The 24,552-nt window shown below is 34.8% G+C and overlaps 2 protein-coding genes and 1 pseudogene across 5 annotated transcripts; all 3 read right to left on the minus strand.

Moving 5' to 3' along the window:
- Positions 1 to 267: 267 nt before the first annotated feature.
- LOC105171958 (uncharacterized) lies at positions 268 to 2,623 on the minus strand (annotated as a pseudogene).
- Positions 2,624 to 5,085: 2,462 nt separating this feature from the next.
- LOC148786739 (uncharacterized) lies at positions 5,086 to 7,302 on the minus strand. 3 transcript variants are annotated; one of them, XM_088885842.1, is made up of 2 exons: positions 6,999 to 7,268; positions 5,086 to 6,850 (listed from the first exon to the last, which is right to left on the minus strand). In XM_088885842.1, exon 2 carries the CDS (start codon positions 6,847 to 6,849, stop codon positions 5,305 to 5,307), a length of 1,545 nt encoding a protein of 514 aa, XP_088741968.1. In that variant the 5' UTR covers position 6,850; positions 6,999 to 7,268; the 3' UTR covers positions 5,086 to 5,304. The 3 variants fall into 3 exon arrangements, with proteins under 3 accessions (XP_088741968.1, XP_088741967.1, XP_088741969.1); XM_088885843.1 differs by having other exon boundaries at positions 5,536 to 5,703; positions 5,841 to 7,302; XM_088885841.1 differs by having other exon boundaries at positions 5,086 to 7,269.
- A 1,321-nt stretch (positions 7,303 to 8,623) lies between these two features.
- LOC105171959 (C2 domain-containing protein / GRAM domain-containing protein) lies at positions 8,624 to 24,022 on the minus strand. Of its 2 annotated transcripts, none has more exons than XM_011093243.3 (18): positions 23,588 to 24,022; positions 20,980 to 21,030; positions 20,728 to 20,825; positions 19,201 to 19,276; positions 17,579 to 17,707; positions 17,439 to 17,485; positions 16,360 to 16,480; positions 16,146 to 16,262; positions 15,804 to 15,833; positions 15,599 to 15,698; positions 14,763 to 14,869; positions 12,222 to 12,365; positions 12,024 to 12,128; positions 10,972 to 11,118; positions 10,829 to 10,882; positions 10,591 to 10,651; positions 9,254 to 9,315; positions 8,624 to 9,161 (listed from the first exon to the last, which is right to left on the minus strand). In XM_011093243.3, the coding sequence occupies exons 1-18, from the start codon at positions 23,786 to 23,788 to the stop codon at positions 9,045 to 9,047; spliced, it is 1,767 nt and encodes a 588-aa protein (XP_011091545.1). In that variant the 5' UTR covers positions 23,789 to 24,022; the 3' UTR covers positions 8,624 to 9,044. The 2 variants fall into 2 exon arrangements, with proteins under 2 accessions (XP_011091545.1, XP_011091547.1); XM_011093245.3 differs by having other exon boundaries at positions 20,980 to 21,049; positions 23,588 to 23,726.
- Between the last annotated feature and the right edge of the window lie 530 nt (positions 24,023 to 24,552).

Raw genomic sequence — 24,552 nt, forward strand, 5'->3', positions numbered from 1 at the left:
ATAATCAACCTAACGGAGAGTACTCAAGCGGATGAAAATTAAAAGCTTTGGGTACCAAGTCTGATGACTTGGAAACCTAGGATACTAAAAACTGAAAAAGAGGTATACTTTGGATACAAAAAGTAAAATTATCACTTAATTGCTACGGGACCTTGCTAGTGATTTAGGATGAAATGAGAATCATATTTGTATAAGTCATCCATTGAAAAAATCATTTCAAGTTTCAAGCATGAACTTTCACAGTTTAATCTTGTAGGATTCAATGTCTTTACCTTTTCTCATATTCATTTCAGACATATTTCTACTGAAGTTCTGAAATTACATTCCACTAGAAAGTTAAAAAGTTGCTACGACATGGAATACAAACTGAGAACCAAAACTATTTGCATTTTTTTTACCAATAACAACATCAATGATGCCAACATTCAGAAAATTGAAACCTTTCAATGATGCTGAAGCAGTGGAGACAGAGCTGATGCTGGTAGTAGCAAGTTTCCTCAAACATAGAGTGTTAAGATATTACTATAGCATGCATCACACATTAGCACTTATCAAAACTTTCAGAGAAATATTATCTTAAACCTTCGTCTTGCGGTTGATCAAGGAGCAGAGACACGGTAGTTGAATCAGGTGAGAATCCTCGCTTGTGCATTTCCCTCAAGAGCGCCTTTGCCTCGGCAAACAACTTTCTTTTAAGCAGACCCTGGATACAGACGATATATGTCACACTATCAGGTGCACAACCACTTTTTTCCATTTCCACAAGCAAACATTTTGCCTCCTCCATGCGTCCATCTTGATATAGTGAACCAATAATGGTTGTATATATTTCAATATTGGGTTGCAAACCTTTGGAAGGAAGGCTATTGAAAAGATCTCTTGCAATCTCAAGTTTTCCATCCTTGCAGAGTCCATGGATGAGTATAGTGTATGTGACTAAATCAGGATAAACACCTTGTTCTTCCATTACGTGTAGGAAAGAAAATACTTCAGTAATTTGCTTGTTCATGCACAAGCCATTCAACAAGGTATTATTGGGAATTAGCTGCTGAGCTTGCATATCTTTGAAAAGCTTCACTCCATCAGCACATCTACCTGCACAAAATAATCCTTGCAGCATGGTGTTATAGGTAACTACATCGTAATCTAACCCTTTACGAGGAACTTTAAGGAAAAGGCCCCAAGCATCCTCTACCTTTCCATTCTTGCAATATCCATTGATCAAGCTACTATAGCTGATGATACAAGGCTTCAAACCTTTACCTGGCATGGAGTCAAGTAGTTTTCTTGGTTTATCAATTTGCCCAACCAGGCTGTAACCATCTACGAGAGTAGTGTACGTGACAACATCAGGAAAAATGTTTCTTTGCATCATAATTTCAACAACATCCTCCGCCTCTTTGACCAATCCCTCCTTGCAAAATGCGTCCACCAATATACTGAAAGTAAACACATTTAGAGATATCTTGTGATCCACCATTTCAGTAATTAAGTCTTTTGCCTCTTTCCATCTACCGAAACTGCACAAACCTTGAACCACTGAATTATATGTTACAATGTTGGGTGCAATGCCCTTGTCAATCATTTTGGCTAGGAGCTGTAGTGCATCACCAACCATGCGATCCTTGCACAAACTGTCAATCACTGTGTTATAAGAAGAAACAGCGGGTTTGAAGCTTGTCTTTTCAAATAACCGAAGCAAATCATATGCAGTGAGAGTGTGTCCAGCTTTGCATAGCCCATTTATCACAGTAAGAATAGTAACTTCATCAGGTTCACAGAGTTCTAGCGTCAATAACTTTTTGAATAATTTTTCTGCCTCGACGACTTTATCACCTAAAAGAGCCCTTTTATAAGTGTGGTGAAAGTAGTGACATCTGGCTTGTAACCGCACTTGAAGAAGCTGCCCAAGATAGCAAATCCGAAGTCTACTCGATTGAGAAGGCAATAGCAATTAATTGCAATATTCATTGTCCACTGGTTGACAGGGATACCCCATTGACGCATTTCGTCGAATACATTAAGGGCAACACTGTATTGTTTCATCTTGACAACAACATTCAACAGTTTGGTGAATTGAACAACAGAAGGCTGTGGGCGCATTCTAAGCATTTGACGAAACAAGAAAACAGCATCATCTACTTCATCAATACAACTGAAATCTATTCTGGGATTTGGAGAAAAGGGCATATTCTTATGGCTGAGATTATGAAAACATGAAGAGAGAAAAGAGAGTGGAGAAGTTACAGTACCTCTCTTGTTTGCAGCAAATCCTCTCATCTTCTCCAGAATTCAAGAAAAGGAAATATTTCTTTGCTGTTTAGCAACTCATAAAGTCTGCTTCACGAGGGCGGAGCTATTCAGGTTCTGATAGAAAAGTTATAATCAACTCAGACAGCGACTTTAAACGTCCCGGAGCAGCAATAATTATATTATTCTTAAAATGGGCGAGACTCCAGCTCGAATTTCTCGATTTTGAGCTCGATCTTAATTCATTTATGATTTTTTTTATCTATTTTTTAGTTTTATATTATTATCAGAATACATACTTCGTATTATGCAATCTATTTTATTATTTATAAATTTATGTCAAAATTTAGTGATTCATATGAATTAATCTAAAAATAATGATAATGATAATAATGTGATGGTTGAACAATTTTAATTTTAATTATTATTTTATTATATATATAATGAGATCAAAAAATTAATTAATAATTACGATATCTTAAAATCTCAACACCCGATTCACACCAAATTTATATATATATATATATAAAACCGTGTCCATTAGATCATATCAGACTGTCTGATTTAAAATCACATGGCCTGATTCTACGATACACCGACTTGAATGATTATTCTTATGTTCCGAGTATGATATCTTGACATCCGTATATCCAATAAGTCTAAAATTTACCAAGTGTATTTTTCTGTAAGTTTGATCATATTTAATGGTCTTATCTGAATTTTGATGGTCTGATTAACCTATGTTGTTCAACAATGTAAGATGATAGTTATATCAATGTAATACTAACATTTATAAATATATAAATTTACTGCAAATTGTTTAATCTCAACAATAAAATACTTTTATGTATTTCAATTGAATTATTTCATATAATTGATACTTTTCCAATAACTTTAAATTGTTCAGAATGAATTTTTTTTTTTTGTACAATTTACTAATTATATTACTACTAAATTAATCAGTAGTTTATATTTATAACAATAAATTAGAATTTCATACTATATTTTGGTATATTTGTAATATAGTATGCATTACACAATCTATTTTATTACTTACAAATTTATGTAAAAAATTGGTGATTTTCATAATTTAATATAATAATAATAATAATAATAATAATAATAATAATAATAATAATAATAATAATAATAAGAAGCAAAAAGAAAAATCAGTTTGAGCTCGAGCTCGAGCTTGAGCTTGAAATTACAGAATCGAGTTCGACTCGAGATCGACTCGTTGCCACCCCTAGTTTAGATATTTAAATGGTTCTACAAATTTTGGAATAATTTTTTCTAAATGTTCTAAAGGTGGTAGCCTTTTTGGTTATGTTGAATCAAATTATGAAAATGATATAGATAGTAGAAAGTGTACTACCTCTTATATCTTTACTTTATGTGGTGCATGCATAAGTTGAAGATCTCAATTACAATATATTGTTGCATTATCGACCACTGAGGCAGAATACATAGCCACCACTAAGCCTTTAAAAGAAGCCATCTGGCTTGAAGGCTTAATTAAATAAATCAGTTTTTTGAACCAAAAAGTTATTGTTTTCTGATATAGTCAATCTTCTATCCAACTTTGCAAAAATTCAATATTTCATGATGGAACAGAACATATGAATGTAAGATATCATTTCATTAGAGATATAGTTCGAAAAGAAATGATCAACCTTGAAAAAATTAAATCTGAGGAAAATCCTGTAAACATGGGGACTAAGTATCTTCTTACAGAAAAATTTAAAACATGCCTTAAAATCTTAAACTTAGGTTAATACGTTCTAACCCTATTATACACCTGCTCTCTTTTTCTTTTGCAGGTACGTCCAAGGCATCTCTGGCTATGATGAAATACCAGATCCAGTTAATGAACCTTGATCCTTTTACGGGCCTTGATCCAAGGTGGAGCATGTAAAATAATAGGGTCCGTGACCTATTTATGGTAAGCCCAACCCAATGCCTATGATCCTTAACTCACTTGATGGCTCTCAACCCAGCCCACTCCTTGGCCTATGGACCAACCTACCACCCGACTCAAGGTATCTATCATACATATTTCTAACCTAACCCTAATTCTTATTTTTCCAGTCGTTTTTTCTCTCCCTCTTTGACCTCTTCTCTTTCCTCTCTCTCTGTGTGTGTGTGTGTGTGTGTTGTCGCCTGATTTCTCTCGCCTCCATCTTTCGATGGTTTTGAAACCATTTCCTCGCATCCTCTTTATCTCTGCTCTTTAATGTTTTGCTTCTTTAAATGGTGATTTTGGCCTGAGGCCATTCCTAACAGCTAAAAATATTCTACTGTCTCCTTCTCCTCTATTTCTCTGTTAAAGTTCTTTGTGAACTGAAAAGCCTAAGTGGTGGGTCTTCGTGACTAAGGTTGTTTTTGGTGGTTGGCCTTTAAGAACAAAGAGTGAAGCAAGAAAAGAAAGACAAGTAATTCTCTCTACAAAGTTTCTCGAGTTTAAAAATATTCAAAAGCACTCAAAGTAAAGATCGACTCATTCGACGAAGGTGCACAGGTTATAGCATTTAGTTCAGAATTACAAGCGCTAAGACCTCGAATTAATGTTATAAATATCCAAATATGTTCTCAACAAAATCCAAGTGGCAAATCCACTTTCAAATCCTCAAAGCTCAAGTCAAGACTATAACGTTTAATTTGGGATCACAAGCGCAGGCCTTTGAATTAACGTTATAGAAATTCAAATTCAAATTCAAAGGAGATCTACAAGAAGATTTACCTTTTGAATTTATCAAATCTATAGGATATTACTTTTAAGAGAAGAATCAGAGAATTAGATATAAATTGTGTCCACTTTTACCTATCGAATGCATCTTTCTATTTGTGATAATTTTCTCGTGTTTTTTTTTCCCAAACAAAATAAAATTCGCACTCACACCGAAATTTAGAAAATAAAGTTGTCAATGATGCAGAAAAGCAATGGAGACAGAGCTGGTGCTGGTAATAGCAAGACTCCTCAGACAATCATCATAACCCTCAAATATAGAGGGTTTCAAGATATGCTTTTTGCATGATAAAACTTTCATAGAAATATTATCTTAGACCACCTTCTTGTTGTTGATCAAGGAATAGAGACACAGTAGTTGAATCGGGCGAGAATCCTCGGCTGTGCATTTCATTCAAGAATGCCTTTGCCTCAAGAAACAACTTTCTTTTAAGCAAACCCTGGATACATACGTTATATGTCACACTATTAGGTGCACAACCACTTTTTTCCATTTCCACCAGCAAACATTTTGCCTCCTCTGCATGTCCTTCTTGACATAGTGAACCAATAATGATATTATATAATTGAACATTAGGTCGCAAACCTTTACAAGGGAGGCTATTGAAAAGATCAGTTGCAATCTCAACTTTTCCATCCTTGCACAATCCATGGATGAGTATACTGTATGTAGTTTTGTCAGGATTAACACCTTGTTCCTCCATTATCTGTAGGAAACAAAATGCTTCATCAATCTGCTTGTTCATGCACAAGCCATTCAACAAGGTATTGTAAGTCACTACATCGGGAATTAGTTGATGAGTGTGCATATCTTTGAAAAGCTTCAATCCATCAGCACATCTACCTGCACAAAATAATCCTTGTAGCATGATGTTATAGGTAACTACATCGTAATCTAACCCTTTACGAGGAACTTCGAGGAAAAGGCGCCAAGCTTCCTCTAACTTTCCCTTCTTGAAATATCCATTGATCAAGCTATTATAGCTCATGATAGAAGGCTTCAAGCCCCTACCTGGCATGGAGTCAAGTAGTTTTCTTGCTTTATCAATTTGCCCAACCAGGCTGTAACCATCTATGAGAGTATTGTACGTGACAACATTAGGAGAAATGTTTCTTTGCATCATAATTTCAACAACATCCTCAGCCTCTTTGACCAGTCCTTCCTTGCAAAATGCATCTACCAATATACTGAAAGTAATCACATTTAGAGATATCTTGTAATCCACCATTTTAGTAATTAAGTCTTTCGCCTCTTTCCATCTACCAAAATTGCACAAACCCTGAAGTATAGAACTATATGTGACAATATCGGGTGAAATGCCCTTGTCAATCATTTTGGCTAGGAGCTGGAGCGCATCATCAACCATACGATCCTTGCACAAACTATCAATTACTGTGCTATAAGTTTTAACATCAGGTTTGAAGCTTGTCTTTTCAAATAACCCAAGTAAATCATATGCAGTGAGAGTGTGTCCAGCTTTGCATAGCCCATTTATCACAGTAAGAATAGTAACTTCATCAGGTTCACAGATTTTCAGCGTCAATAACTTTTTGAATAATTTTTCTGCCTCGACGACTTTATCACCTAAAAAGAGCCCTTTTATAAGTGTGTTGAAAGTAGTGACATCAGGCTTGTAACCGCACTTGAAGAAACTGCCCAAGACAGCAAATCCAAAGTCTACTCGATTGAGAAGGCAATAGCAATTAATCACGAGAGTCAATGTATACTCGTTTACAGGGGCACCCGATTGACGCATTTCGTCGAATACATTAAGGGCAACATGGTATTGTTTCATCTTGACAACAACATTCAACAGTTTGGTGAATTGAACAACAGAAGGCTGTGGGCGCATTCTGAGCATTTGACGAAACAAGAAAACAGCATCATCTACTTCATGAATACAACTGAAATCTATTCTGGGCTTAGGCGAAGAGGGCCTATTTTCGTGGCTGAGATTATGAAAAGATGAAGAGAGAAAAGAAGGTGGAGAAGTTACAGTACCTCTCTTGTTTGCAGCAAAACCTCTACGAAGAAGAGCCATTGTTGAAACTCTCATCTTCTCCAGAATCCAAGAAAAGGAAATAATTCTCTGCTGTTTAGCAACTCATAAAGTCTGCTTCACAAGGGCAGAGGTATTCAGGTTCTGATAGAAAAGTTATAATCAACTGAGACAGCGACCATTTTAGGCATCCCAGAGCAGCAATAATAATATTATTTTTAAAATGAGCGATAACAAATTAGTATATGACACAGAGTCTACAAATATTTACAATTATATATTTTAGTTCATATTTTGATTGTTATATATATGACACAAAGTCTACAAATATTTACAATATACTTTAAATTTCCGTTTTAAGAAATAATATATATTTTATTATGGTCAAAATTGAATTTCTTAATCTGTATGTGTGAAGTATGGATGTGTTTGACAATATCTTTCATTGATATATATTTGCTAAATAATAATGAAATTGTAAGAAAACCACACAAAGTTCTGTTACATAAGAAACATTATAATGAAGTATTAAATTATGAACTTATAGGATATGTTTTTTATTGTATACAAAAGATATCAGACGTACAGAAATTTAGAAAAAATATTATAATGTTATATAATACTTTGGATTTATAGTAACTGTTTGGTAAAGCACATAAAAGTATGTTGACTTTATATTATACTTAATAAAATATTAAAAATGTTAAATAATTAATATTACATACTTGAACACTTAACTAAATATTTCATATTAAAATTTAAAGGCTTTTAGCAATATTGAAAACATAATATATTCTAGATCTAGGATTTGCTAAAATAAAGAGTAGCTGAACCCAATTTGTAGGAATGGACATTCCTACATGAATTTGTCATTCCTAATCTTAATTTATACCAATCATATGTTTTAAAAAAAACTTGAGAATGCTTGTTTCATTCTCGGATTATTTCTATTTACCGATCACACCATAAGCGTCTAAGACGCCTGCTCAAGTGGCACCATGGCCACGCTTACTGCGTGTAACGTTTGACAAACAACTAAGAATTTAAGACACCGGTCAAGCCGACTGAGGAGGTTCTTGGCATGGCTGATGCTGCTGCAAATACATGGGCTCCGTAGATGTTACTAAAACAGGAGAAACATTTCACTTGTCATAGTGGTATGTAAGTTCATAAATCAATCTGAAGTGTATCCAACAAAATTTTGCGATTGAATCGACTCATTGGTACTCGGCAGGCTATTAGATTCTCTGCATAAAGGCTCTAATTTGAGGGTGAGCTGAAAACAATGGGAACTAGAGCATTATAGACAGGCGCACAATTGTAATATATCAATATGCAAAAACATATGATTGTATTGGAAAATTTCGTACTAAAACTAGAAAAGATTCAATCAACTAAATATATGTTAGTGTGTTCTAAAGTAACAAAATCTCAAGTACTCCAAAATCAGTAAAAGCAAAAGAAAGCCTACTAGTCATGCAAAAACATTATTTCATCGAGGATTTCCCGTATCCTGGGAACATTATGCCATAAAACTTTAACAACTTAATACACCACCTACAATATTTCCCCCGAACTTGCACAAATTTTCAAATTTATAAGGTGTTACAGATTATGCAAGGAAGAATTCAGAAACATTGATGTAGAATAAATTTATTACCTTTCAAAATTACAGGATAATGTACAGTCAACAGCCACGTTTGATGGATAACTAGTACGTCTCCAACAGAAAGGGAAGGAACACCATATTAGGATACAAATGCTTGGTTTCAAGAAGATGGAGCCATATTTACTTGGAAAAAAGAGAGGTTCATATGTCTACACTATAACTTAACTGTAACCCACATAGTTTTGAGCGCACCACTTTCATCTCTTGCAAGAAAATAGGGTGCAAATAAGCACAGGAAACGGAAATTGAAAACGGATTTATAATTGACAAGTGACCTCAGCTGTCGAATAAAGTCCAATACTACAAACACCAGATGCAAAACTGTGAGCAACTTGAAGCCAGTGACTGTGGGGAACAGATTGAAGACTTGCATACCAGTTTATCTACTTTCTTGAGCGACAGGAGGTGATCCTACATTTTCAATTTCACTACTAGCTGTCTTCGACTGGATATATGAGCGTGCTATATCTAACATTATCTCCACCTCTTTTTTATACTGCAAAGTATAGTCGAAATATATATTTAGAAATAGAATTCAACTAATAAAAAAAATAAAACGAATGAAAAACAGGAAATCAAGAATCGTACCTCATTGATAGCACCTGATTTGATCTTGGATTGCATCACACACCATTTCTTGAAATGGGCACCTGTAAGGGTAGTGCAAATTTCAGAGCACATAATTACATGCTGTCACAAAATTGGAAGGATCAAGACTCGCAGTACCATTTACAAAGACATAGGAAAGATCAAAAAAGGAAAAGCACCGGAAGCAATAACTTGTGCATAATCTTTATAAGAGATCTAGGCCAAATTGTTACCTTATTCAATTAAGAGATGCCAACAAAATAAAGTGGTTCAAGATCTATCTTGCACACCAAACAGATGAACAATTGTCTATAGCGTGAGGCAAGAAGACAGTGCAAACAACTTGCAAAGAGATGGTGAAAAAGTTTGACCTCACAGCAATGGCTTATAGGTTTTGAAGATGGACAGGACCTAATTGAATATTGCTAGTAATTAACTATAGTGTGATTTTCAATGTTAGCATTGGCAGAAATAACCATAAAAACTGATGACACAACAGAAGAAATTTTCAAGGGTGTACTCCCGTATCGGAATGATTGGAATCCAGAACCTCTTGTAGCATCCAAAGAGCATTGGATGTCCTCTCATACGAAAGTTGGCAATTTCTATTACAGGGTAAGTTTGCATTACAGCTTTATGAACATGAAAACCTAATACGACGATATGGTGTTATATTTTGTCAAAAGAAACATGTTGATATTATTATTGAACCTATTGCCAAGGACCTCTTCCCAAGGACATGAAATTCAGTGGTCAAGAAATGTCATTTGAAATCTCACAAGGCCAATCTGATGCTGATTTGTCCTTAATTGGCTGAATGTATAGCATTACATCGTATCCTCTGACAACTTTGCAGTTTCTAAAAATTCAGTTATTTCCTCAATTGTAAACACAAATCAGTCTGAGAAGGATTTCTAGAGATCAAACAAGGGGGGAGCCGTCCAACTTCTTCATAAACCATTGCTTCACTTCCTCATTTCTTTAAACTTAGCGATTTCATTTATGTTCCCATTTTTACCTATGCGGAAAATTCAGGGTGCAGCAGCAAGAAGTTTAAAAATATTTTGTTGTCAGATCCACACTACTCACTTATCAATTAAAAGGTCACAACCCATCCACATTCGAAGAAATCTAGGGGAAGTTTTCTAGTTGATCATCACAGATTATGATAAGCAGGGGGCTCCTCCATTTTCGCCCGGTCAATTTGGCATTGCTAGCATATCTAACATATACGACTTCAACAATTTCCATAACCAAATGACAAGCATCCAAAGCATCAAATGAAATCGATCAAGTTCAAAATCATAAAACGAATTTAAGCACCAGCAGACACTTACCAACTTTAATATTCAAGGTGCACGAAGAAGAGTTTGACTCCAATGACCACCTGCAATGAATCTGATTCACAAGGCATGTCAAGTCAAAGAATAAGGACAACATAAGAAGATGGGTTTTGCATCATTGCTTATCTATCTAATTAGATCATCCTTAAGACATAAAAATTATACATACACGTAATGCTATAAATATATTTATCAAGATTAGACTGATAAAATGAAAAACCATAGTACTAACCTCAAAATATGATCCGAATGGTACATCATGTGCCTGTTGTACAGTCTCAAACACCTAAACACATAATTGAAAAATAACCACATCAATGCAACCTGACCAAACCAATGACAGAAATGTAACATCATGACAAAGTTAAGTCTCACCAGTGTTTTCTTATCCGCTGACAGAACAGCATGTTGCCACTCAGTCATTGCTGTATCTGGAGGACACATTGGACTGTTGCACAAGGATCTAAAAGTAATTTCTCTGACTTGACCCTCATATTCATCAGCAGCATGCCACTGACCTATCTGAAGTTAGAATGACAGCAAACATAAGATAACTAAAACACAGAATTCCATTACAAAGATTTCAAAGGTTCTAATGAGTTACCCTTCCTTAAACAGCTTCAAGAAATTACATGAAAAGCGATAGAGAAATCCTTTAACATTTTCATAAAAGAATTTCATGTCAAAGTCTCAGTTGCATGGCTAGGAATTCATGTAGGTTAAGGTCATCCCTTGACCAGCAGTTGATAGACTGCAGTCCGCTACTAGTTTGAAAAGCTTTAAGTATAGAACTGAAGATGTAGCTGCAAGCATCAACACGCTTCTACATTTTGTGAAAAGTATAATGCATATACTTTCAATTTCTTGGCCAACACTTCCCACACATCTGGGTTTCTGTCGATAATTATGGAAATTTTTATTTCTTTCTAACATACAAGATAAGAAAAGCATCATATCAGTAATTCTGGTATATCTGTGTTTATCCAGAGCAAAAGTGGTTGACTGCCCAAGATGCTGACATAGTCAGGGTATGTCAGGGTTCAGAAAGAAACAGAATTTAGCATTTGTTGGTCTTAAGTATCTGTACAGTTTATTAGATGTTTACTTTTCCTTTTATTTTCCTTTGTATGGGAGGAGGACTTCAGCAGGCACAAACCTTGAAAAGAGAACTGAAATTGGTGCCTTTCTGGGGCTTCAGTAAATATATGCTCAGCTGTGTTCATTTACAAAAGATTTAGAGTACTGAATGTTTTGATTATTATAGTGTTATTTCAGGATTGATTGCAGGCACCATGATAATGGAAAGTGCATGATATACTTCATCATGAAAGCCCAAAACACAAATTATGGTTCGAACTCATTTAGACAAAGTATAAAATTTGTAATTAGAGGTGATCAATAACCAATCCTTGCACATTTTTACTTACTACGAGGTTAGTATCCTTTCGGACACTACGATACTCATTTATGAAGGTTGAACCATCTTCTAACAAAAATTTGAAAAATTGCTCCACCGTGCACGGAAAAACGTCCTGCAAGTTAATTTGGTAAAGAAGAAAAATAAAATTAACATGTTCCGAAAATTAGACATCAGAAGATTAAATGGAAAATGGGAGTATATTTACATGATAAATTTCAGAAAGCACTTCTTCCTTGATGAACGGTAGGTACTTTTCAGTCTTGACAGCGCTCTCCTCAGAAATCTTAGATTGCCTTCTACTGCCTCTGATAGAGCTACTATGCGCACGCAATGCAGACTGTTCCTTCTCCTGCACCCAAATGAAATAATTAGATACATATGTGACTGAGCTACTCAGACCATTCAAAATGCAGACTACAGAGATTTTGTATACCTAAAAGTTAAGAAATTGCCACCTCCTCTAACATCTTTATCACTAAAAACTCTCTCTCATAATCAGCAAGCATCAAACTAAATTATCCAATGCATAGCATACTAAGATCATTTCTAACCTAGGGTCTTCTATTCTGATAAAGCATCATAACAACAACTTATAGCTCCAAATGAACAGAATTCATCCATGCAAGAGGCCAAAGTGGAACAGAGTTAGAGCTTGTAATGGACTTTAACGTTACATTGATTTGAACTCATGCTCAGCTCAGTTTTGAACAATCCCACGAGTCACTACTCGAGTTCTGTAAGTTTTCTCAGCCACCTAAATCTTGAAAACTGTACTATGTACTTGAGATTTATCAAATAAAACCACATATCACACCAGTTTCCAGTCATAAATTGGCAGATGGAGTTTATGCCTGCTGCAACGAGAACCTAGTGAATGATGGAGTTCGGGGTGCAAGGAGAAGAAGTTTGACAGTGTGAGGTGGAGGAGTTTGGCTGTCCAAGAAGACTACAGTGGTGCAAGGTGATGACTTTGGCAGCCGGTTGCAGCAATTCTGCAAGTTAGAGATTGGGGTTTCTCTTCAAAAGGGGAAGGAAGCAACTTGGGAAACTGAGCAAGAGTACAGCAACTCAGATGGGGTTCATGATGGGGAAGACACATGGTCTAATCAACTTGTGCGTGTTGATCATGTTTGAACTTATTCTTAGTTGCTAATTGCTATTCAGATGAAATGATACCATTATATAATATATAAAATCATAATTGGTAAAGATGTAGCACATATCCATAATGTTGTATAAGTAATTAAACACGGCACAATAATACATTTAATTATAGAGGCATATAAAAATGATGAAAAAGAACAGCCATTTTAAGAGTATGTTACTAATTTGGTAAAGAAAGCCCTTATGTTGGACTAAATTATATTAGAAAACATTCATAATAATATATTTAAACATTAAAAAGACATTTTCTAGAAATAACATGAGAATGTTTATAAATTAATACTAAATCATGGTGATATCATCAATGCAAATTCTTATGTTAATTAGTTTCATAAAAGATACAAAATATAGAAGAATAACCAAGCAATACTTGTTCACATTATAGGTCTATATACTAGAAGATATCATCAAAAGCACATATAATTTTTGAGATTCAAATGCTATTATCATATATCATGTTAATTTATAGTTTTGTAAAACTTTACGAATTTATAACATAAACAATAAATTGTTATGCATATTTATATGCCTTGGTAAAGAATATACACTCACAAGATAAATATAAAAAGTTATTATTATTTGTTAGAAAATATCATTTTTCAAATTCATTTTTCCAGGAGATATGACAATAGCATATAGAACCTATTAATTCACAAGACTATAATGGATGGGGAGTTGATATTACAATAGACCAAGAAAATCAAAAGCATTAATTAAATAAATATTTTCAAAAAGATTACAAAAATTGCTAAATTACTGAGGGAGCTTATTTAATGAAAATATCCAATTACAGCTATTATTCAAAATTTAAAAAATAAAAATGAGATATTGAAAAGTATATTGCACATTATTTTTGTATTAACTTGATATAGAATTGAATGTCGATTTCACCAAAAATAATATAAAAACTAAAAACTCAAAAAATAGAAAAAAGTTCACAAGTCAAACAGATTTACTTGTGCTTGAGTAGACCCCACTCCAGCTCGAAAAGGTTCGAGTACCCTTTTCCTCCCCTTTGACCTTTTAGGTGCCATATTAAGAGCATATTTCTCAAGCAAAATGAGGAAAGAAGTAATTATGGATCAATCCTTGTGTTCAGTAAGAAAAAACCAATTTTCCAATCAATAATCAAGAAATCTTATACTTTGGTCCTACTACCTTTTTATGTTCTTTCTAGCATAGATGTTCAGAACATGTAACAGTATGGGGTAGCCATATAAGTAGAATAGTCCATCATCTAGTAACTTGTAACAGTGATATCCAAAGACAATATATCTCACAATAAAATATAGTTCACTATACCTAATGAAACCATAAAGGTTTAGTTTGGTAACCAATAAAGCAATAAGGTCAAATGCATCAAGAATATGACTATTCAATTCCAGTGTTTGGGTACCTCTATTTGTGCAAATTAAGGGCTGACATCTACAAGATATCACCTTCCATCCTAAGGCATAAGGCCAGAAGCCTCTAGTAGGCTCTACCATTTTGAAGCCAAAGATTCCTATGTGTTAGGTAGCATTTTCTCTAAAAGTTCCAGTAATAACAAGGAACAAATATTAAACGAAAGCATAGTTCAGACCTTCTTCTCAGCTTCAAGCATGTCATGATAGTTCCTTGCTGCACGTTGTAAACCTCTCAGTGCATGATTTCTGTTCCAGAATGAAGCAAATTTGTATCTGACTCTACCTGAAAGAGAAATGTGAGTGAAGTGGCTTATGCACAGACATCAGCTTCCACAACTCTCCAGAGAGACTAGTAACCAAATTAGTCTTTCAAAGGCTGAAACAACATTAATGGCTCACCCAGAACTAATGGAGACCCAAGAGTTTTCAATATCTCTTTGTTTAGTTCCCAGTGTAAGTGTATATTTAATGTCATCTATAAGATAAGATAATCATAATGGAAAAGGACCCAATTGACAAAGGACATCACACACTACAAATATTTCTGCTTTCTAATTATAAACTTACGACGGGAAAGACCAAAGACAAGAGAACAATTAATGAAGCTTCATTTTCAGCAAAGATAGAGATTCATTATTTAGATGACATTGTTGGGCATCTTGCCATTAATAAGTCATGACATGCTTCAACTAGCATGCATTACTCTTCCTGTGACCTACTCTCACAAAGACAACACTGTATCATGTAATTACAGACCATACATAATGCAAACAAAATCGTCTAACATCACCTCATAAGAACTTGCACCCGCCAGGCTATCTACATAGCTACATCATAACCAGAAAATTCATGATATTAGAAATATCAAATTATTTCCCTTGTGATATGCACAAAAGATTTTAAGTTCTGTTCTGGAAGGACCTAGGAAGTATCCCTCAATTCTCAAACATAAGAAACATCATAAAAAACCAAATCAGGATTTAGAGGAGCAAAAGGAAGAACAATTACTAACCATCAGGATTTCCTAAAGGAGGCACACCATGTCCCCCAGCACCCATCCGAAGAATTATTGTAATAGCTGGATTTATGAATGCATGTTGGCTCCTCTTTATCTGATAATGGAAAACCAAATAAATGTATACAATCATTTCATACTAAAGCAAATGAGACAAGCATATAAGAGGATAGTGCAGAAGGAAAACAAAAAGGCGTTCTACCTCATCTATGTCTCCAAAAGGTATAGTTACCTGCAAAATGAAAATGCAAACAACATCAACAAGCAAAACCTAGAAATGAGCAAACCTTAACCGTAATCAGAAATCAAAAGCACAGTCACAGACGAACAAAAATTCAAGACCCACATATCGGCAAAGCTCTAGAAAGTAATAAGACGCACACTAATTCACATATGCTTTGAGTAGATAGATAACATAAAACAAAGTTCATACTGAATCATAAATGGAGACTTGGTCAGAAGTATTAAGTTTTTCAGCCAAAGCTCCAAAGAGATGCCTCATAACATAACTGAATCTTGAAAAAACCAAACATGAGAAACTAACCTTCATTTGCTTTGAGAAAACGTTAGAGTGGAAGCAGATATGCCATGCTGATACATACATCCGACCGTGATACAAAAACGATCTTTCAAGTGCACATGAATAGCTGTGCTCAACAATCTGGTGAACAGAATCACTATTATCAGGAACTGAATTTGCTAAAATCGCCCAAAAAAAACTAAGGTCTAACCAGTCAAAAATAAGAGAAAAACTATGCCTCATCAGGGAGAAGATTAAAAATTGTTTGTAGTGGCCCGGGTTTCTGATGAACAACTGTTGGTCCTTGTTTGTCTAAAGGCCTTCTTCGAGAATTAGCACCAGCATAGCCATTCAAATCCCTAGCATAAGTAACTAAACAAGTTCAGATAGCTAACAAGAAACATTATGAATGGTAAAAAGAGTTTGTATGGTAACTATCAAGATTGGCGTTTATCTCCGGAAAAATAACGAGAAAATTAATTCTACTAGTTTTACTGCCAACAGAACAAATTAAAATTATCAGCAAGTAAAGCAAATATGATATAAGAAAAATGCTTTATGTGTTCAAAATAATTCAATTGTGCCTACTCTAGAAAAAGGAAAAGAAAAATATATGCAAATAGTGATCATTCTTCAACCCAAGTACTTGTTTAAACATCTTGATCTCCAACAAGCTCGGAATATTATAAAGAGCATGTCATTCTAGCCCAATCTCCCACACTATTTGCCGAACCAACTCAAGTCCTAAATGCTTAAGTGCAAAACTGCATTTCAAACCTTTTCAACAGTTTAGCTGAATGAGTGTATGCTAGGAAAACTGAAACAAGTAACGACAAGAAAGCACACAATCAACATAAAGATAAGGACTGACAGACAAATGCTGGAGGGACATAGATTAAGCTAAAATCGATACTATATGCAAGGACAAGGTAAAGATCTATGACAATTTCAAAGTGAATAGATACAAGAAGCCAAAAAGAGAATAGGAACCACATTCAAGTTCCCAAAAAGCAGAAATTTCTGCATCAAAAATGCCAGCATGCTGCTTAAGTCATAGAGCAACTAGATATTCTTTTATAAAGTAATTCGCTAGTCATAACAGAAAGCAAGGAATAATACAATCTGCAATCCTTGCCACCATAGATTTGAAAGGTCACAATCCTTTGAAAATAATTTTTACATTTTGAGGTTAGAGGAACCAAAGCCAAAGAGAAAACAACCTAGTAAGTGCATAACAAACGCCAAGAAATAAACAAGATAATGAAACAAAGCACCATGGAGAGAAAGGAAAAGTATAATTGGCAAGCAAAAAATTACCTGGACGAATTCCTCTGGAGTTTGTGTGTTTTAATATGAAGACAGACCTGAAAAAGAACCAAAAAGGGCTCTTCAAAATCACGGCAACAACCAAGTAAAAACTTAACTTGCAAAACAGGAACATAAAAACAATTTAATACCTGCCCTGATGGACTGTCCAATGTATACCATACAGCACCAGTATGACCTTCATGTTCAACAGGGATCCTCACTGAACCAAGAACAGCACTTTTCCAAATTATATCCCAATCATATATTGTCACAATTATCTGCCCATACGATTAGATAAAGAATTAGCTCTAGGAAAAGTTAACAAAAGGGAATTAGCTGTTAGAATTTGAAGTTACATGTCCCTTCATGCAAACATAATAAAAAGTGCTTGAAAATAATTATGGTTTTTTGTTTGCTTGGTTAGTTGCCAACCTGGCAAAATATTACTTGATTAAAAAATTCAGGAATGAGTTTCTCAGTTATGTATAGACAATTCAGAAGTAGGATTTGGGTTTTAGGCTTCTAATATCTTTTCTAGAGCTTTGAGTTTGTTTATACAGCCACAAAGCAGATCTGTCCTTAGGGGTCCTTATACTCGGCTTGACATAAACTGTAGGTAAATGTTCTGAAGTGCGCAATTCATTTATGCATCTATCAGGGCCAGATGGTCCACAATAAGGCAGTAATTAACGCAGAAGTTCAATATAATTGGAAAGGTAACAAAATGAATCAGCACAACTTAATAAACCTAATCAGCAAGAAGGACTGCAAGGGCATAACAGGACTCCAGAAGCCACACGCATGCTATTAAATACCATAAGACCTGCCAGCAATGTAGGTATTTCAGAACAAAATGATGTTGACTAATATGTAGGTATATTCCATATATGCATGTGTTTATCTGGTGAGACGATTTTCATATTGAAAAAGGTTTTCCGATGAAAGTTCTTAAACCGAAAAATGGCTGACAAAAGTTCAACAGACACAAAGTCTTTGCAAGTAAGATCATGTTTCACAACACTGAAATTCCTGATAAAAAATTTGATTTCTCTGAACCAAGTTGCAGCTGCATGTTCAAGGAATTTGTGGCATTTGAGGCCTCACTTCTACATGCATGTGACTGTCGTGCAATGTTAATTTGATGATTTTGTTCCGAACAACAAAATCGAGCACCAGCACATTATTGCACTTCAAAGCAAAGCAATAGAAAATGGGAGGTAAGACATTCCAGTATACACTAGTCAACAATCGCAGAGGTTTATATCACATAAATCAGAGGAATTCTACTGGACACTGGACATGTAGAATTACAAAAGATAGAATAAGTATCTATTAAGTTATTTAATATTACAAATTGCAGTTACATTATGTCTGTTTGCTTGAAGAATTATGTATGTATAGATAAATAATATTTGAGGAAGTTATAAGAGAAACTGTTGGCTAAAATAACCCTGAAAAAGGCGATAGCAAGGAGGGATGAGAATAGCTGCTCTACAGACAAAAAGAGAAGTACAGGCTGCCTAACATGTCATTCTGAAGCCAGCTGTCATATTACAGACCAAAGACAAAATTATTTAACTGTATATTAGTACATCGATGAAGCAATATATAAAGCCAATTAAAGGGAGCCAGTATGAAGTACAAAGCATGGCATAAAAGATCTTTTTTCATGAGATTTATTGGTGAATAAGCTGCAATACATCCACAGAGGGAGCCCAAGTGCACAATTATTTTTGCTATTTAGCCAAAAGTGACCATGTAAAACAACTACCTCCACAGGAAGCTCATCAACAGAAAAATTGAACTCCTCCCCCCACATGGGATTTCTTGAGCCCGGAACCATAGAACTACAAGAACACAAACTTGAATCTTAATTGGTGTCTATCTTCATGAGAGTTATATAAGGTAAATAGAAACCATGAGAGAAAGTACAACTGTCAAACATGAAATGTCCTTGATCATTAAATATAACTAATGCTGCTCTAAACTATAAGCATCCTAAATAGAAATTAGCATATATAACTCTCTTGGACTATACTTCTAATCAGACAAATGAGTAAATTTCTGAAATGCTGGCCAACCTCTGTTGGAGATGAAAACTTCTCAAAAGCTATAAGCAAGCTAAAAGGAAGTTAATGTCTAGAACATCACCTAACCTTCACATTAGGTTACACAGCTCAAAAATGAAGAGAAGCCTAAATTTGAAGTTACAAAGATCTAATTCACATGAGCAGGGAGCAGGTGGCGGAGCACAAGTAGCAGCAACAAACTGAAATTTTTTAAGAGTGAACTTCCTTGAACATGTAAAAATAAATAGAAAAATATATGTATATAACTATAAGAGTGAACATCTTTTAACAGCTCACTTGCATGCAATTAAATATGTGACACAAGCCATGCTATATGTTCTCCAACAGCTTAAGCAGTCTTCAACAATTAACTTAAAGAAATCAGCAAATCCCACTTTTTTCAAATATTGAAACTAATTTGAGAAAAGGCCAAACTTCATAAACAAGGTATCTATATGAAAATTACATAAGCTCCGAAACATAAGTAATAATCCAGAACCCTGGTGACCTAGTCATTTATCAGCGATGTCTTTCACTTATCCTCATCACACCTGAATAGCAGGCAACCTTCCATTACTCTTCATTCCCCCTTCCTTCCCACTTTTTCCTCCCTTCATTTCTCTCCAAAAGTGCCTTTTTCTTCTCTACTTTTTCTTCTCTACTTTTCCTGCATCACCATCCCCTTTTCCTTATAGCTTGTGAACTTCTTCCAACTAAATTGTTTTTCCATGTATGCTATCATCTGGAGCTGTGGATCACCATCAGCTCATTTAACATGCTTAGCCTCTCTTTGAGACCTCTAGACTAATTGCAATACCATTCCTACATTTAAAAACAAGTGTAAATCCCATTACATCTCAAAACTAAATCAAATCTTCAAGTTCCAGCATGACAGAAGTATGTTATTTCGTATTCAAATTTGCATCAACATTAAATGTCACAGGACAAAAGGGATACTTCCATATGCAGCAAAATCCAAAAAGAGATGTGTCACAAAGTCATCTGTTTTAAACAATAATACCAAAAATAACAATTAAAGAAAGAGAGAGACACACACACAAGAAATGAGACAAAAGAAAAAATAAACATCATAAGCAAATAGGATCACGAAGACTAGCTAAATTTCAGAAATGTCAGGTAAAGATGAAGTGGAAAACAAATGCATAGGCTTATTTTAAAAACCATTTGTTGCTTTAGGACAACACAGGTGCCAAATGAGATGCAATCACCTGAAGCGCTTTTCTGAACCACAAGTGATAATTGCATAAGGATCTGATGTGCCATTTAAATTTGCCCCAATAAGATTCTTTGCTGCTAACAGCTCCACCTGAAAGTGACACTTGCTATTGTAGGGTCAAAAAGTTCATGGACATGGTTGTTAAAACTTGCAGTTTAATAGAAAAAGGAAAATAGGGAACATTGAAGAACCATAAAATATCTAGCAAAAGAAAAGGCCACTTGTCAAAATTTCGTAAAGTTACCTTAATTAAGTACGCAGAATTAGTTTGAGGATCCATCTTAAACTGGCCCATCTACAAAAGAAGTGCAGAACTGCATGTCAAGCAAGTGGAAGATTACTCCAGATATGCATATAAAAACAAAGCAAAATAGCACACAGAAAAATAACTTGATGACTAAGCACAATGACAACATCTGCAAATAAGAAACTTTCATGAGTCAAAACTTCATAACAATCCATCAGCAAAAGTAAGTCCTATGGGGAGAGAATTTAGAAAACTATTTATGAAGAAGAACCAATATTGAAATCCAAATATAACATCAATGTTTTTTCTTTTAATTAATACTAATTATCTAAAAGATTAGCAATTAGTACAAGTAATTTTTGCAATCGATTCCACATATCTAGCAGGTAAAATGTCAGAAAGAATGACCAAGTAATTATGATACGTATATATTATAAACAAAATTATATGTAGATTACATTGGAAACTAGAACAAAAACTATTGGGCACTTCTCATAGGCTGCCGAGTAGATAACTTTGGCTACAAGAACCAAAGGGACTGGAACACCCAAAAGCCACTAAAGTTATACACTCATTATTCAGTATTATAAGTTCAAAAGTAGATCTAACTTCCTCAAGGCAGATTGAGTATTCAGTCAAACAAATTGTAGAGAAAAGATGTATAATAAACCAAAAAGTTGATGTGGCTTCATTATCAGTTACCTTTTTTCATGACTTGCCACATTATGTACCTATGTTCTTCTTTTCACCATTGGCCTTCAATATTAATGAATAACCATTGCTTAGGAATGACTTTATAATATGGTTAACCATAGTTTTATGGCAATGCTGGCTAATAAAATTTTATAGAAGTTGATAATATCATTAGGCAGCATTTAATCCTAGCGTACTCACAAGTATGTTTTATGAGAAACTTAGAAGTTAGATACAACTCTAGTCATTTATTTCCTATACAAGTCAAACTGTATAAGCTCAAAACACAAAAGCAAAGAAAGGCATCTATGAGACTAAGCTGTATGTACCAGAGAATCCGAGCAAACATAAACGACGAAATATCACCTAAATTCACCTCTAAGACTATGCGACTAACTCATTTCATGCCATGTGGTCATGAAGATGTTATAGTTCTTATTTCTTAACTAGAAGTGGTTACAAAAATATAAATACAGTGCAGAACTTCATCACATCGATGCAATCTCCAAATACCAAGAAACTCAAAAACACCATCAATTTAATACCTTTAGGGGGGGAAGAACCAACAACAACAAGTAAATAGAGAAAGGAAAATGCGCTTACTAAGAGATTAGGTACTGTTTAGGCAACTACTTAAGGAATCAGTCAGATAAATGGGAATGAATAATGATAAGCAATTTAGATATATCATTTGCATGTTTCTTTCTTCATGCTAGGGTGCTGTTATGCATAATGCTTCATTCTCTGGTTTCATACAGTCAACATCAAAAATTAACTTGAACCAATGGATAAACTACCTTAAAAATAGCCACCACCTAGCCACAGACTGACAAATTCTTCTATAACAAAGTGGATTAACTAAAACTTCCCCATCTTTCCCAAAACTCATCACAATAACTTGATCAAGAAATTAATCTAAAATCACAAAAAGAAGGGGTGGGGGGGAGGGGGGAAGCCCGCGTCTGAAAGCAATTGGTTCTGTATGTCAACCAACAATGTATAATTTAGATGGAAATATGCACCCAATTAATAACTCAAATAAATGGCAGAACATATCAAATGAACCATAATTCATCACCAGTACACAAGAGACCTGGAAAACTGTGCTCCTTGACACGGAACTAAATAAAAGAAATAAAAGCTAAACGGAGAAACAAAAGCTTCATCTCAATCAAAGCAAGAAAATCACTATTGAAGATCCAGATTGTGTTGTACATCCATATAAAACTCACATCCAATTCTCAGAAAACTGTACCATAATAAACTAACTATTGAAAGCAAGATTATGCAAAATAGAGAAACAATATTTAAGTGTTAAAAGAGCAAAATTTCCTAAACTCAGTACTTAATTACTGAATTGACCTTTAGTAAATAAAACTCTTCGCTGGAAGGAAACACCAAATAGAATCCATCATGAAATTACAGACATGTAGATCAAAAATATCACTATCAAAACAACAGTCTTGAATCAAATTAGGCAGTAATCTATGACACTGGCCTTGTCTCTAACATAAATCACATACTACAGTAGAAGCAAATTGCTATAAGGTACAGAGAATGGTCGACTGATCACACAAACTCACAACTTTCAGTTCTCAGAAGTGCTACACACGGTCGGTGAATTAATTATTGATAAACTAAATGTAAATTAATAGATAATAAACACGACTGAAAAAAACAAAAAACAAAAGTTTGACAACAAAGAAGCAGAATTTCCATTTTATCAGTGGTTCAGTTTTCTAATTGACCCTTTTAGTCATCAATAACTAATCCCGCTGCATTAACTCTACTTAGAAGATTTCTTAAGCGACAAAATCACAACAAAATAAAATGATCGCGGTACGACAAATACACGAACCAAAAATCAAAATCAAAGGTAAATTCAATTCGGCGGAAGAATTATGGAAATGACCTTATCTTTGTCGTTAATCATATCCGCACCGCCGCCCAAGCCATCCCCGAACGCCCGATCATAGCCGCCTCCGCAGCCACACCCATCGCCACCGAGAGTGAAGAACCAGTAAGCCACCAACACAAAAACCGCCGCAGCCAAAGTGACTTGCACCTCCCACCAAGACGGCAGCAGAAACTCCATAGCCGTATCCACCACCATCTTTCCTCCCAAAAAAAAAAACCTCCTCGACCTGCACGAAGCGTACAAAAAGTTCCACCAACGAAGAAGAAACAAGAAATTCCAAAGCCTGTTCAAGTCAATTAACACGCAGATACACACTCACTGTGTGTTCTCGTGTGCATGATACATACAGACAGGTTTTTGTGTGTATGTATAGAGAGAGAGAGAGAGAGAGAAACAGTCATAGAAATAAGGGAGAAAACGAGGCAGGAAATATACAGAACGTTGAATTAAGCGTTGATCATTATTATTATGAATAATTTAAGGGGTGCTGTAATGACCAAAATGGGTCTTTGTGGGTGAGGGTAGTCGTGTGGTTGGCGTGTAATAAGAGGTGAAAATGGAGGGTGTTTGTTGGGAGAAAGGGATCAATAATTTGTTTGTTCTGAGGAGAAATTAGATAAAGAGAGAGCGACGTACGCAGAAAAGGACACTACGGAGAAGTTACGGCGCAATTGGGACTAAGTCGCACGAAGCAAATGCGCGTCTGAGAGCAGTAGGACAAAAGCGTCAAAATCAAAAGCCAACCTATTAAAAAATAAAATTAGGGTTTTAGGCACTTCTAATAAAAGTTGAATACATCTAATAAGGTGTATAGGGATAGGGATATTTGGGCTCATCCAAATAAAATTGGATGATTATTCTCAGGATTAAATGCACTTTTCTTTCTGAATTATTCTTAACTAGTTGTTATTGTACATGGTTTTCTGTGTACATATAATAAATAATTATTTATATTTTAA

The sequence above is a fragment of the Sesamum indicum genome, linkage group LG10, assembly GCF_026168435.1.
Source record: "Sesamum indicum cultivar Baizhima isolate 11 linkage group LG10, ASM2616843v1, whole genome shotgun sequence".
NCBI lineage: Eukaryota > Viridiplantae > Streptophyta > Magnoliopsida > Lamiales > Pedaliaceae > Sesamum > Sesamum indicum.

Coding starts and splice junctions, on each gene's coding strand:
- LOC105171959 (XM_011093243.3), bottom strand. CDS start 23,788: ATGGTGGTGGATACGGCTATGGAGTTTCTGCTGCCGTCTTGGTGGGAG. Junction 14,870..15,598: donor TCCTTTAGGAAATCCTGATG/GTTAGTAATTGT, acceptor TTTCTCTTTCAG/GTAGAGTCAGATACAAATTT. Junction 12,129..12,221: donor TGCTTTCTGAAATTTATCAT/GTAAATATACTC, acceptor ATTAACTTGCAG/GACGTTTTTCCGTGCACGGT.
- LOC148786739 (XM_088885841.1), bottom strand. CDS start 7,053: ATGAGAGTTTCAACAATGGCTCTTCTTCGTAGAGGTTTTGCTGCAAAC.